Source organism: Ostrea edulis, chromosome 7, assembly GCF_947568905.1.
Source record: "Ostrea edulis chromosome 7, xbOstEdul1.1, whole genome shotgun sequence".
Classification (NCBI taxonomy): Eukaryota; Metazoa; Mollusca; class Bivalvia; order Ostreida; family Ostreidae; genus Ostrea; species Ostrea edulis.
The window spans coordinates 22056535-22069530 of NC_079170.1; the positions used below are offsets into that span (position 1 = coordinate 22056535).

Here is a 12996-nt window from a genome sequence, read left to right on the forward strand (position 1 = left end):
ATGATTTATTTTTAAAATCCCGAGTTAATTACATTTGACCGAGACTTATGTTCGATGTACTTTGATAGAGGTTTTCATAAAAAAAAATGTTCATCGGGAGTGTCTGGATAATGCAATGATTTTTGTATAATAAGTATATACCATGCAAATTCCTAGGGTCTTTCTCACAGTATAACTAAATTACGGTTAGCTAGTTTGGGTTTTGACTTCTCATGAAAAGTGTGAAATATATTGGGTCGGCGCGGTATCAGATCTAGTCTAAGATCACGGGTATCTTACGCCGACCCAATATATTTCACACTTTCCGCAAGAAGCTAAGCACTTCTGTTGATTTCAAATACACGTATTAGCTGACTCCCATTGTTCTACTGAGGCGAAAACCCCTTCGAATTTGCATGGAATGTACAAGTTATACACAGGTCATTGTTATAGTCATACATCATATTACCGCTAACCCGACAAACATTTTTTTTTATTTTGAATAAGTTATTGAATGACGAAGTATGACCAAACTGCAGATTGAACTTTATAGAGCCCCGTGCTAACATTACTTATATTTTTCAATGTATCAGAAGGGGTATGTTGCCAGTTAAGTTGTGTAAATTTCTTGACAAGCAATAAAATAACCACAAAAATGGTGCTTAAATTGTCCGATTACGAAAACCTTTCAAGTTTTCAAAGTACACCCTCTCCGATTCTACGTGCTTGTAATCAATATTTAAGGATGTAAATCCTCGGTGTCAAATGCAACTAGTTCATGAAAAAAAAAACTAATATATAAACAGAAATGACTTAACGATTATTTGCTTTTATTCATATACGCTATCGATTATTAAAATCTTTAATTTAATCTTTAGATGCATTAGATATTGAAAGAGAAAGAGAGAGAGAGAGAGAGAGAGAGAGAGCATTGGTAATCATAAAAAATAGGGTTTTTTTTGTTTCATCTTCGTTAGCCGAGATTATTCGTGCACGAAGGCACAGTTGACTCAAAACCCATTGCTAGTGGAGATTAGATGAATTTTACCCCCGTATTATGTTATAACTGCCCAAAACCTAGTACGTTTGTTTTACAACTTTCATTCAGAAGACGCGCAAGTTATTGAGTTACTGAATAAACGAGAAAACGTCTGCATTTTTATTTCAATCGTTGTCAACTCTTTACTTTGTGATATTTCAAGACTACATGTACTCAATTCAATTTATTGGATCTCATCACCATTATGCAATGGTATATAAAAATATAAAGACAAAAAGCTGTTATATATACATTTAGTAAATAATACATGCGTGTAATAAAGTATTTATCAAGTTAGAAAAAAAAACGTGTTATTATTAATGTGAAGTATGGGCATTCTAATGAAATTTTCCTAATGAAAGTACGGAGTTTTCTAAAGGTTTGTTTAAAAGTAAAGATAGTTTTAATATTTATTTGTTTAAGTGATAAAAATTTGATTCTTTGCTCACATTGCTTCACAGTTGAGTACATAATGAAATTCATATCCAACGTAAACATGTACATGTATATAGCTGACCTTAATCACATATTCCTAATTACAATGAAAACCTTACGTAAAAATAAACTATTGCTTATGGTACACATTTCTTTGAACTGCTGTTTATCAAATTGAAATTACTGTCATGTGATTGTCGTTGTTCATGACCCTTCTTTTATTTGGTGAAATTGTGCTGCACGTGCCGTGAAACAATGTACCGACGAGTGGTAGGAATAACACAGGTGTTTATATACAGGATGTCAAGAATTTGGGCGTTTCATAAAAAGGTGTGAACGTCTGCAGGGAAGTCTACATACGGATATGAACCGAAAACACCAACGTATCATTAAACAACAATTACAAGAATTGAATGATTTATAGCTAATTTCTAAATAAGTAATGGGGTGAGGGCATGTATGCTGGCCAAGCGAAAAGGTTTTTTGGGTGAATCATTTCGGAAATTATTTCTTTGTTTTATCACACGGAGGTACACAGTGGCATCGACGGAGGTACAGGTGACATCCATGGAGATGCGCGGTGGCATCCATGGAGATCCTCCGTGCATGGACTTCAATGTCTAGCTCGCGCGGAAAAATAGGACTTCAAAGGTGCCGACAATTTTAAAGGTCCACCGTGTTTGGGGCAAATTTGTTCCACCGCGTTGCGTGGAACACGCATAAAACTCGTGTCGTGTACTGTAGATGCTAGGCTAGATATCTAGGTATATTGAATGCACTGTATGAATTAACGCTTGTTATCCCTACGTAGGGCTAGGCTAGCATATCGTTCAAGATCGTAGCCGCTACCGAGCCCTACGTAGCCGCTATGATCTTGAACGCAGCCCAGACAAAATCATCAACCTTGGGTCATAAAAAGGTCAGGAAAATCTCCATGATGTATATGACTGAATCAAAGCCATTTGTTGCTAGTGTTAAATCTAAGCAAACTAGCATGGTGCTGCACCATGCCCTTTTTGGCTGGCGCCATGCCCTTTTTAATTGCACCATGCCCTTTTTTTCTCTATAAAATTTTCTAAAATCTTTGTTAATATAAACAATTGTTCTTTATTTCACAAGGTTGATTGAAAAGTTTAAAATCAAGGCAGCAGGTATTAACTTTTAAAGAGGCTAAATGATTATTCTATTACTATCATAGTACACGCATGATACAATGAAAGTGCCCCGAAATTGTCTTGCTGCAACGGAAAGTGTTCTTTTGAACATATGATATGTGTGCCCTCTCTAGATCCTAGATTTAACACTATGTTGCACATAAAATGTAGTATGCATGCTTTGTGACGTACATGCACCCCCCCCCCCCCCCCCCCCCCCCCATGACATAAATGTGTTTTCTATGAAGATTACATCATTTTGCTATAAGGTGTATATACAACATTCTCATGAAATTTATCATATTTCTAATTACTGGTAATGTTTTACTTTGACATTATAAATGTTAAGAGTTTTCCCTTAATTTTGATGAAAAACTGCATAATTTTGTACCATTTTCCCTTCCACAAACCCAGAGCGATTCATGAACAAGATTCATATTTTTTCTGTGTATCCATCATTTATTGATAAAAAAAAATTATCATTCATAGAATTGCTCTGTTTTTTTAAATAAAAACAAAAATTTGAAATGATATTTTCAGCAAAAAGAAAAATTGGAAGCAGAGGATAACAATAAATGGCGTGAAAATGTATTTGAGATTTTGTCATGTAAGGATTCAAAGGTGTATTAAAACTGTATTTCAAATCTCTCGAGATTTCACAAGAATATTTGTTTTGGTGGTTTGGGGTGATTAGGCTACAAAGCCACAAAACTTACTAATAGGATCCAGTGGCATGATGAGCTCTCATTCCTTCGTCATACGCAATGCAAGTTCTGTAAAAACAACACCTTATCTCATAAAACACTATAGTAATCTTAATGAAATCCACAACATTATGTTTGAATGCCTACAACTCAAACTTTCCCGGCTACACCAGGGAGTTTAATATGTGTACTTATTCAAACGTATTTATGATTTGGCGCAATCAAAGCTGTTGTGCTTTTTGGAGTTATCAAGAATTAGCACTTCTCCTTTACATGTTAATACATGTATATTCATTTAATCAAACAAGGATGGCTTAGGTACATAATGGTTACCATTCAAATTAAAACCCCAAAATCAAATCAAAGAGAAGTTGGTAAACTTTAGCAATTGAAAACTGGAAATTGGCTTTGATGTTTTCAATATAAAATATTCCTAACTCCTTTATAATATACAGATGAACTCCGGTATCTTGAACACTGATATCTAGAATACCATGGATATGTCGAAGTGATTCGGAAGTCCCAACCACTTATTCTTTAAGTATTTTACCCTTGTCTTGAGATAATGAATTTTGACTGTACCTGTTTTTGGCTTTACTGAGTCTATGAGTTTTGACTGTACCTGATTTTGGCTTTACTGAGTCTATCTATGAGTTTTGACTGTACCTGTTTTTGGTTTTACTGAGTCCATCTATGAGTTTTGACTGTACCTGTTTTTGGTTTTACTGAGTCTATGAGTTTTGACTGTACCCGATTTTGGCTTTACTGAATCTATGAGTTTTGACTGTACAGTACCCGCAACGTTATTCTTGACATGATAAACGATAGAACACGATACACGCACGATAGGATAGGATACACGCACGATAGGATAGGATACACGCACGATACGATAGGATACACGGTAAACCTGATAAACGCAAAACCTGATAAACAATCTTCACGATAGACCTGATAAACGCAAAACACGATAAACGATCTTCACGATAAATGGAAAACCTGATAGAAATGTTGTAAATTTAGAAACAATTTAGACAGAACGAAAGTTTGATACGTACAAAATAATTACATTATGTTGATAATAATATTGAAGGATTTCAATATTCAATATATACCTAAAACGTATAATTTATTTATCCATGGTTGTACGTTTATTTTTGTTGGGTTTTTTTTTAATTCTATTTATGTTTTTTTAACGTCATTACAGCTAAAATCCGAAAACTAAACTATATATGGTATTGAATTCATTATTTGATATCTATATGAATTTTCTCAGCCATGATTCTAAAACGTATATTGTCACCTAATGTTTAATATATGAAATTTAGGCCTATGCTCGGCAATTACAGCCATTGAACAGTGAGGGTTTTTTAGCGTGCCACACCTACTGTTTTTAAGGTCATCTCCGAGGACCTGTGACATTCACACTAAGTGATGCCGAGCGTTTAGAAATTAAACAGGGAATTAACAAAATGTAATATAATGTAGCGATAACATGCTTCAATAGCTCTCTTATTCTAATGTCTATTATCTTGGATATCAAATAAAACCAAGTAATATTTTGTGTGTAGCGAGGAGGGGGATTATTTTGCATCAAGCTCTGAGTTCACCGCTCATTCAACAACTACAATTATTTTCATAATGACCGCTTTAAAAACAATCCACTGCACTACACCATATGCTCATATGTAAGATATTTCTACACTTTGAGTGATAATTGATAGTCATAAGTAATTGGAACATATTTATATGAATTGATATTTAATTGTTAACAAAAAATAAATAAACTATTAAAAAACATATACGAAACCCAGCTTGATTTAAATTCGCAATTTAGAAACGCTTTAAAATGTTTGTGTTTAGCATGTAAAAAATTCAAATAATCATCAAAACCAGCATAAATTTCCAGTATCTACACGTACGACTATTGGTATATGTGTACATGTACAAATAAAAAAAACAACGATGACAGCTGAATCGTGCCCAAATGAGCAGAATTTTGGGAGATGTAATACCCTTGCATTCTTTTAAAATTTAATCTTCTAAATGTGTGAAATACAATGTCCCTGAGAATGTTTACTGTCAAAACACGGGTGATACACAAAATCAGATAGATAAGAACGCGCACAAGTTCAGTAGTTGGTATATGAGTTGAATACAGGTGAAAAAAATCGGAAGAAAAAGAACCATTATTAAAATATATGTAATAAACAATGTAATTTACTGATTTTTCCTTTCAGATCTCTGTTAGTGTTAATTACAAATAATTGTTTTTAGGCAAGGAAATGTTTATGAACTCCAGATGAAGGAATTTTCAGTTTCACTGTCCTCGGTTTGCTCGGCAAACCACTGCCTACTTTCCAGACTACTTAGAATGAAATTGTGATAAATTTTCACCCTCTCTGGACAGACATATAGCTCTTTTTCTGCCTTAAAATCGACAGCTTTATGTTCTCCTTCAAACATACTGTCTTTCCTCGATTCCTAAAAATAGCTTCTTTAACAAAACAAATAAAGCTTTCAGAAAGTATCACACTTTTTCATTAGATTTAATATACGATCCCGATAGTTTCCAAAGCTACACGATAAACGATTTTCACGATAAACGGAAAACCTGATAAACGCAAAACACGATACACGATAGACCTGATAAACGCAAAACACGATAGAAAACGGAAAACCTGATACACGACAGGATAGGATACACGCACGATAGAGAACGATAGGAATGTAAAGAATAACGTTGCGGGTACTGTACCTGTTTTTGGCTTTACTGAGTCTATGAATTTTGACTGTACCTGTTTTTGGCTTTACTGAGTCTATGAGTTTTGACTGTACCTGTTTTTGGCTTTACTGAGTCTATGAGTTTTGAATGTACCTGTTTTTGGTTTTACCGAGTCTATCTAAGAGGTTAGACTGTACCTGTTTTTGGCTGTACTGAATCTATGAGTTTTGACTGTACCTGTTTTTGGTTTTACTGAGTCTATGAGTTTTGACTGTACCTGTTTTTGGTTTTACTGAATCTATCTATGAGTTTTGACTGTACCTGTTTTTGGTTTTACTGAGTCTATGAGTTTTGACTGTATCTGTTTTTGGTTTTACTGAGTCTATGAGTTTTGACTGTACCTGTTTTTGGTTTTACTGAGTCTATCTATGAGTTTTGACCATACCTGTTTTTGGCTGTACTGAGTCTATGTATGAGGTTAGACTGTACCTGTTTTTGGCTTTACTGAGGTCTGTGGATGCTCGGAGTCTATCTATGACCGGGAGCAGCCTCTTCTCCTCTTCGTAATACTCATCTCCTGCGTACGGTTCCAGACATTCCGGGTAGGCCTTTGGTTTGTTTTCCTCCGTGATGAATTTAACATCAGGCCTGCAATAAAAATTCCAATGAAATATCTGTGTCTCTCTGTTTTAAGGCTGTCCAAAGCCTCACTTTAAATTTAGACATTTCTGGGTTATTTACATGAGACCATCATCAGAAGCCAAATGCTATTAGACATTACACAGGAATTGGTCACTTTGACTGTAATAGTACTATGTTTTTATTAGAGGATGGTTTGGTATAGACCCCTAATATTTTTAGTACAGACAAAATTACCATTTCCTATCAAAATATTCAAAGAGAGAAGTTTATTACATGGGTACTTATTTAAAATTAGGTGCAATTGGATCTGATGCACTATTTGACGTAATCATCATTTAGCGCTTGTTCCAGGCTCCGGGGCCATAAAACTTAGCTAGCTCACTTTTGAGATTATAAAAAAAATCTCACTTTCTAAACTCAACTTAGACCGTCTCACTTTTGGTGTGCCATAAAGCTAGTTTTAGCTCATTTAGCATTTTCTAACTTGAGACAGATACTGAGACCAAAACCATGGAAACTGAGCAGGAAATGAGTTGAATTATGGGATGTTTTGTTTACATTTTATTTTTTGCAATGCCAAGCCCACTAAATATTGCATAATGCATGGAATATTAAAAAAATCCAGTAGGCCTACAAACAAAATACTTTGTTGTTTTTTCTTTTTTAACTTTTTTATTGTTACGTCAGATTTTACGTTTTTTAACCTAGTCGTAAACGCAACAAAAGTTACACATTACTTTGTTTGTCATAAAATTGATGACATAATATTGTTTTATCTTCAAAGTTTTCCAAAACAGGAAAACAATCAATTCATGAAAAAAAATATTGTAAGGAAATAAATACCACAATAAGAAATTATTTTATAGAAAATATATGTCCCAAAACCAAAGTCAGATTGATATTATTGATTTTCATATGTGTTATGATACGATTATTCCCCCCCCACCCCCACCCCCCCATATCGCGCTGTGTTCTAATGGGGAAAAAATATAGCGATATTGAAGATACATTGTAGAAATTCAAGAGTTAATAAGATTGGATGCATTGATTTCATAGAACACTTGTTTCTCATTGAAAAACACAAAGATCCGCCTAACATAAAATATCGGAATTATTAGAGAGATACAGTAATGCTGACGTCATACTAATCTAGTAGTGCGTCATGTTCATTGTGACGCACTTAAGCACCTCATTCTCACTGTTTATTTATTTATTTCTATCAGATGATCAAGCTATCAATGTAATTTATATTATAATGCAATTATATTTCGAAATACTGTGCACTGTACATACTTTACGATGTGGATTATTCTGACGCGAAAAAATATACTGGGGTGTGGGGGTGGGGGTGGGGGGGTGGGGGTGTTGTGTTAAGAGTTTTAATGTGCATTGTTTATTTCATTGGTAACAAGATACTAATTTTTCCGTCGTGACAAGCCCTTGCATTGGGTCATTTCAAGAAATACTTTTGGGAGGAGGGAACAATTCTGCTCCTTCTGTCTCTGCCTCATTGGACACCAAGTCAACAATTCATAAAATAAAACGTTGTCCTCTTCCTAGTCCTCTAGAGGATTGCACTTGTCCTGAAATATCTGGAACCGAGTGCTTTCCTTTTGCTATGGATGGTGTTGTACCAATTCAATTGGAGAATTGCGGAAGCCATATTGGAATTGAGAAAAAAATTACGGAGTTAGACACCTTTCTAGCGATCTAACTTTCTGAGCTCAAAAGTGAGACTAAACTAGAAATCAGAGACTGAGACTGAGATGAGAAATTGTTATGACACACCAAATATGAGGCTGAGACCGAAATCTGAGACGATCTCAGATTTTGGTCTCAAAAGTGAGCTAGCTAAGTTTTATGGCCCCAGAGCCAGGTTTGATAATGGGTATACAGAGATTGCTCTAGAGATACAGAGATGCACTCTTGCTTCTCCACCAAAGGAGCTAAAATATGAACTCTGCTAAAATAAGAACACATACAGAATACTCTACAATTGAAGGAATGGATTTATTATTTATTCACAAATAGTGAAAGGGATTGGGCAGCAGGCATAGCATTTTTTAGCCCTCTCCCAAAGTAAAGGTACACATTATGATTATTTACAAAACAGTGCTATATTCAGAATCACATGACTGTATACATGTATATCTTACTTAGGTGGTAGGTGATTGACCTCTTCATAAGGGCAAGGGTCAGAGGTGAAACCCTGATACTGCAGACACTTCCAGTAAGGTCGAAGAACTTTGATGACATTCAGAATAGACTCTGTAATACTAGACAACACAAAAGAAAGAGAAATTAACTGGGAACTTTTTAAACATACTTATCCCTAAAAAGTCTGTCGACGGCAAAATTGAGACATAAGACACTTCCTTGAATTACATATACTGTGTCTAATAGTTACTGTTGTTTTCATAATGCTTGAATGACTATGTGCGCAGTTTTTCTAGCAATGAAATGTTAACTTGAGTTTATCAGAGGACGACATTACGAACCTTTCACATGGTACCTGTGACAGAGAGAGAAATTAATTACGTACCTATCACATGGTACCTGTGACGTAGAGAGAAATTAATTACGTACCTATCACATGGTTCCTGCGACGGAGGAAGTCTGGGACAGGGGTCACCAAGCAATGTTCTCAAGGTCAATGCTGCTGACTCAGACAGAGATTTCAAACAGTAACCACCCTAAATTATAAACATCAATATGAAATTCTTGCCTTGTTGTATCTATTCTAAACTTACTCCAGAAATAGCTAGTACCTCAAAACATTTATCACTGATAAAAAGTTTACAAACTTGTCAAATACTGTAAAGGGGAAAATATTCGCTTTGGTTTTATTTTCGCTACATTTGCAATTATACTAAGAATCGCGAAAATAAAAGCATCGCAAAGTGCTTTTGAAAGTATTATGGGGTAATTATATTTTATACAAAATACAGGAGGTAATCCTAGTAAGATTGATTAGGGAGTAAACATGAAGTATTCGAAGGGGTTTATTCACAAAATTGAAACCATTGCGAAATATCGAATGATAAAAATCGTGAAATTTTAGCCCTGCGAAATTAAAGCCCTTAACAGTATCTTATCAAGCACTCACTGGACTTTAATCAAGTCGTACATATATGATTGCACTAATTGGAATTTAATCACATAGTTCGGTTTTGATTGTTTGCTGTAGAAATTTAATTGTGCTGTAGAACTTTGATTGTGTTGTACGAATTGAATTGTGATTTGGATTTTAACTGTGTAATATTTGCACTGCAATTACATATACCTCTAGGATAACTGCCACACGCCCTTGTGCCAAGGACATGACTTTGTGGGTCAAATGGGCAAAAGCTGCCGGGGTCACTCCCATCTGTCCCTAGAAAAATGTCAAAAGTATCAATACAAGACTTCCATTGGTTATATCGTCCCCTCAATATATCTGAACCAAAAAGAAATAATTTACTTTAACATAAAAAAAAATTTTCAATCTAATTTAAAATCATACCATTATAACATGTATGTTAAACGTTTAGGAAAAAACTTTGCAATTGAAAAGTTATATCACAAAATTAGATTTACAATTCTACAAGCATAATTAGTAAATAATGTTAAAAAGCTTATGAAATAAGCATTTTACTGAATGAGAATTAGAAAGCTAATATAATTCATACTGATGAATTCATCCATTTCATCTTGTCAACAAAGAAAGACACCAAATGATTATAAACACAATGATTTCAATAGCAAAGCAGATTGTTGGGTTAAACCATAAATTGATGCAGAATAAAGTGCACTGCCAGGGATGCACATATATACGTTTGCACGCTAGAAGTCACAAGCTGTGATGTTGTCAAAATGAGGCCACAGTGACCTACATCTTGGATCTTAACATCCCCCCCCCCCCCTCTAGATGCATCAACTGACAAGTTAGTTGAGTATGTGTAGCCATAACAGTGAATTATTTTTGTTTTTGCAACCCCCCCCCCCCAACCCCCATGAAAGCATCAACTGACCAGTTTTGATGGCCCTAGTTTGAAAGATATGACCCAGACATGGAAACTCTAACAGACAGAATCAAGTTATGTTTAACCCAACATCACATTCTGTTATCAAATTCATTCCTAATAATCTCATAATATGCAATCAATTAATGAATATGCTTTTGATTATGTTTTTAGAATGAATTATGAGTAAAATAAATCAATCATTAAATACATCATGCTGCCTTACTTATAAAGTTCTGCCATTGGAAAATAAAGTACGTTGTTTAGCCAATCAAATCACACGTGAAATGAAATCAAAAAGTGCATACTTCTGTTATCATTCAGTAACTGCATGTTATACCCCAAAACTTTTACACATATTTTGATGCTTTACAAAATGAATTTTCGACAATTTGTTTGTTATCTTTCCAATTCTTAATCTTACACATAGAAGTTAATAATCACAAAATTTGAGTTAACCTTGGGATCTCCAATGGCTGAGTCATAACCAGCAGACACAACAACAAAATCTGGGTTAAACTGTCGTAGAAAACAAAATTATATATCAAATTCGTAAATAGTATAGAGTTCACCACAGACAAAGATGTGAATTTCTACATGTGTTCCTCCACATCATACGCCGCATTCATGGACATATGAGGGGCGAGGGAAGTACTGATCTAGAACTTAGAGCCAGTCATGAAGGGCGAGGGAAGTACTGATCTAGAACTTAGAGCCAGTATTTTCATTTTCAGAATTTTTTTTACTATCAGATCTCTCATATACCTGAACTTCAATAGCTATTGATTTTAAGTGAACTTTCTTGTACCTTTTTCCTCACCCCTCATACAGACCAAAGCTTAGAAAATCCCTCAGCAATGTAAAAGAAACCTTTTTTATCAAAATTTTGTCCAGAAATATTTCCTGCCTTCTAATTCAAAAGTCCTCAACCTGACCATAAAAAATTCTAAATCTTCCAATGAGTATCAGGTATAGATATCTTAAACATTGCCAGGAATTTTCTTTTTTAAGATGATTTTTGAGCATGAGAACTCCACAAGACTCCATCCCAGCAGTCATCTGTTTTACCTCAGGACAACCTAATGCACAATCATATCCAGCAGAAATCAAAACAAGTTCAGGATCAAACTGAAACAGGGAGAATAACAAAGATAATTCAATTAACAGATTTGTATCATAATTAAGATTATCCTCTGTATCATCATTAAGATTATCACATAATTAACTCTGTATCATCATTAAGATTATCACATAATTAACTCTGTATCATCATTAAGATTATCACACAATTAACAAATTTGTATAATCATTAAGGTAAATTATCACACATTCATACTAGTCACTGATATAAATACTGAAATTTACTGAATATTGAATCAACGGAAAAATTCACCCATTTTCCTTCATAATATCAATTCATTTATCTTGCCATTATACAAGTATCAATAAACTATGATGATTCTAAATGAAAGTATGGAGTTTAACATTTCACAAGTTTTCAATTTATCTATAGATCAATTAAACCTTACCTCAGATGCTATCGGCATCAGAATCTGATGAAAAATAGCCAAGTAGTCATGATCAGCCATCCCTATCTACAATGATATATAGAACTCATCGATGAGTAAGCCCAACAATCACCTGCATTATAAACTCTTTACAATCTCGATACTGTGAAATCATTTAATACGTGGAGGCCAATTTTCATGGATTGTCAATATTTTACACTTTGAATTTTCGTTTGGGATATGATTTCGAGGATATGGTTTCCGTACATTGAAATAAATTGTGTATTTTGTTGTGGTTTGAAATTCACGGAATAGGGTTAACCACGCAAATCCACAAAAATTAGGTCCCCATGAAATCTAATTATTTGACAGAACTTCATTTACTAGATGTAGGCCATCATTCTATTAATATATGTGTCTCATTAACTTTTTTTTTTTCTATGGAATGAAATTTTTTTTCAATTAAGAAATACATTGAATTCCACAGACTTGTTACACGGTTTGTCCGTTACCTGGTTCAGGGGGACGTTGATGTTATAACCCAGCCCCTTCCCCTCTCCAATGTAGTCATAGTCACTCTCTCGAAGATTCGGCCAGAACTTTCCAAATTCATATCGATGTATGGAAAAGTATAACACTCTGCGAAAAAATTCATGATATCATAACTATATCATAGCTATATCATAACTATATCATAACTATATCATAACTATATCATAACTATATCATAGCTATATCATAGCTATATCATAACTATATCATAGCTATATCATAACTATATCATAGCTATATCATAGCTATATCATAGC

At 34.3% G+C, this 12996-nt stretch overlaps 1 protein-coding gene across 6 annotated transcripts in view; it reads right to left on the reverse strand.

Annotated features, from left to right (window-relative positions):
• The window catches only part of LOC125656617 (histone deacetylase 6-like), a 122020-nt gene that overhangs the window by 74211 nt on the left and 34813 nt on the right, over positions 1-12996 (reverse strand). For 3 of the 6 annotated variants that reach the window (XM_056143684.1, XM_056143682.1, XM_056143683.1), the window contains 9 exons: positions 12700-12826; positions 12209-12274; positions 11748-11807; positions 11139-11198; positions 9962-10051; positions 9265-9371; positions 8835-8954; positions 6526-6684; positions 3324-3380 (listed from right to left, as the gene is read on the reverse strand). In XM_056143684.1, the coding sequence (XP_055999659.1) occupies positions 3324-3380; positions 6526-6684; positions 8835-8954; positions 9265-9371; positions 9962-10051; positions 11139-11198; positions 11748-11807; positions 12209-12274; positions 12700-12826 (846 nt within the window). The remainder of the gene's footprint in view (positions 1-3323; positions 3381-6525; positions 6685-8834; positions 8955-9264; positions 9372-9961; positions 10052-11138; positions 11199-11747; positions 11808-12208; positions 12275-12699; positions 12827-12996) is intronic. The other 3 variants (XM_056143685.1, XM_056143686.1, XM_056143687.1) reach the window with 1 other exon arrangement.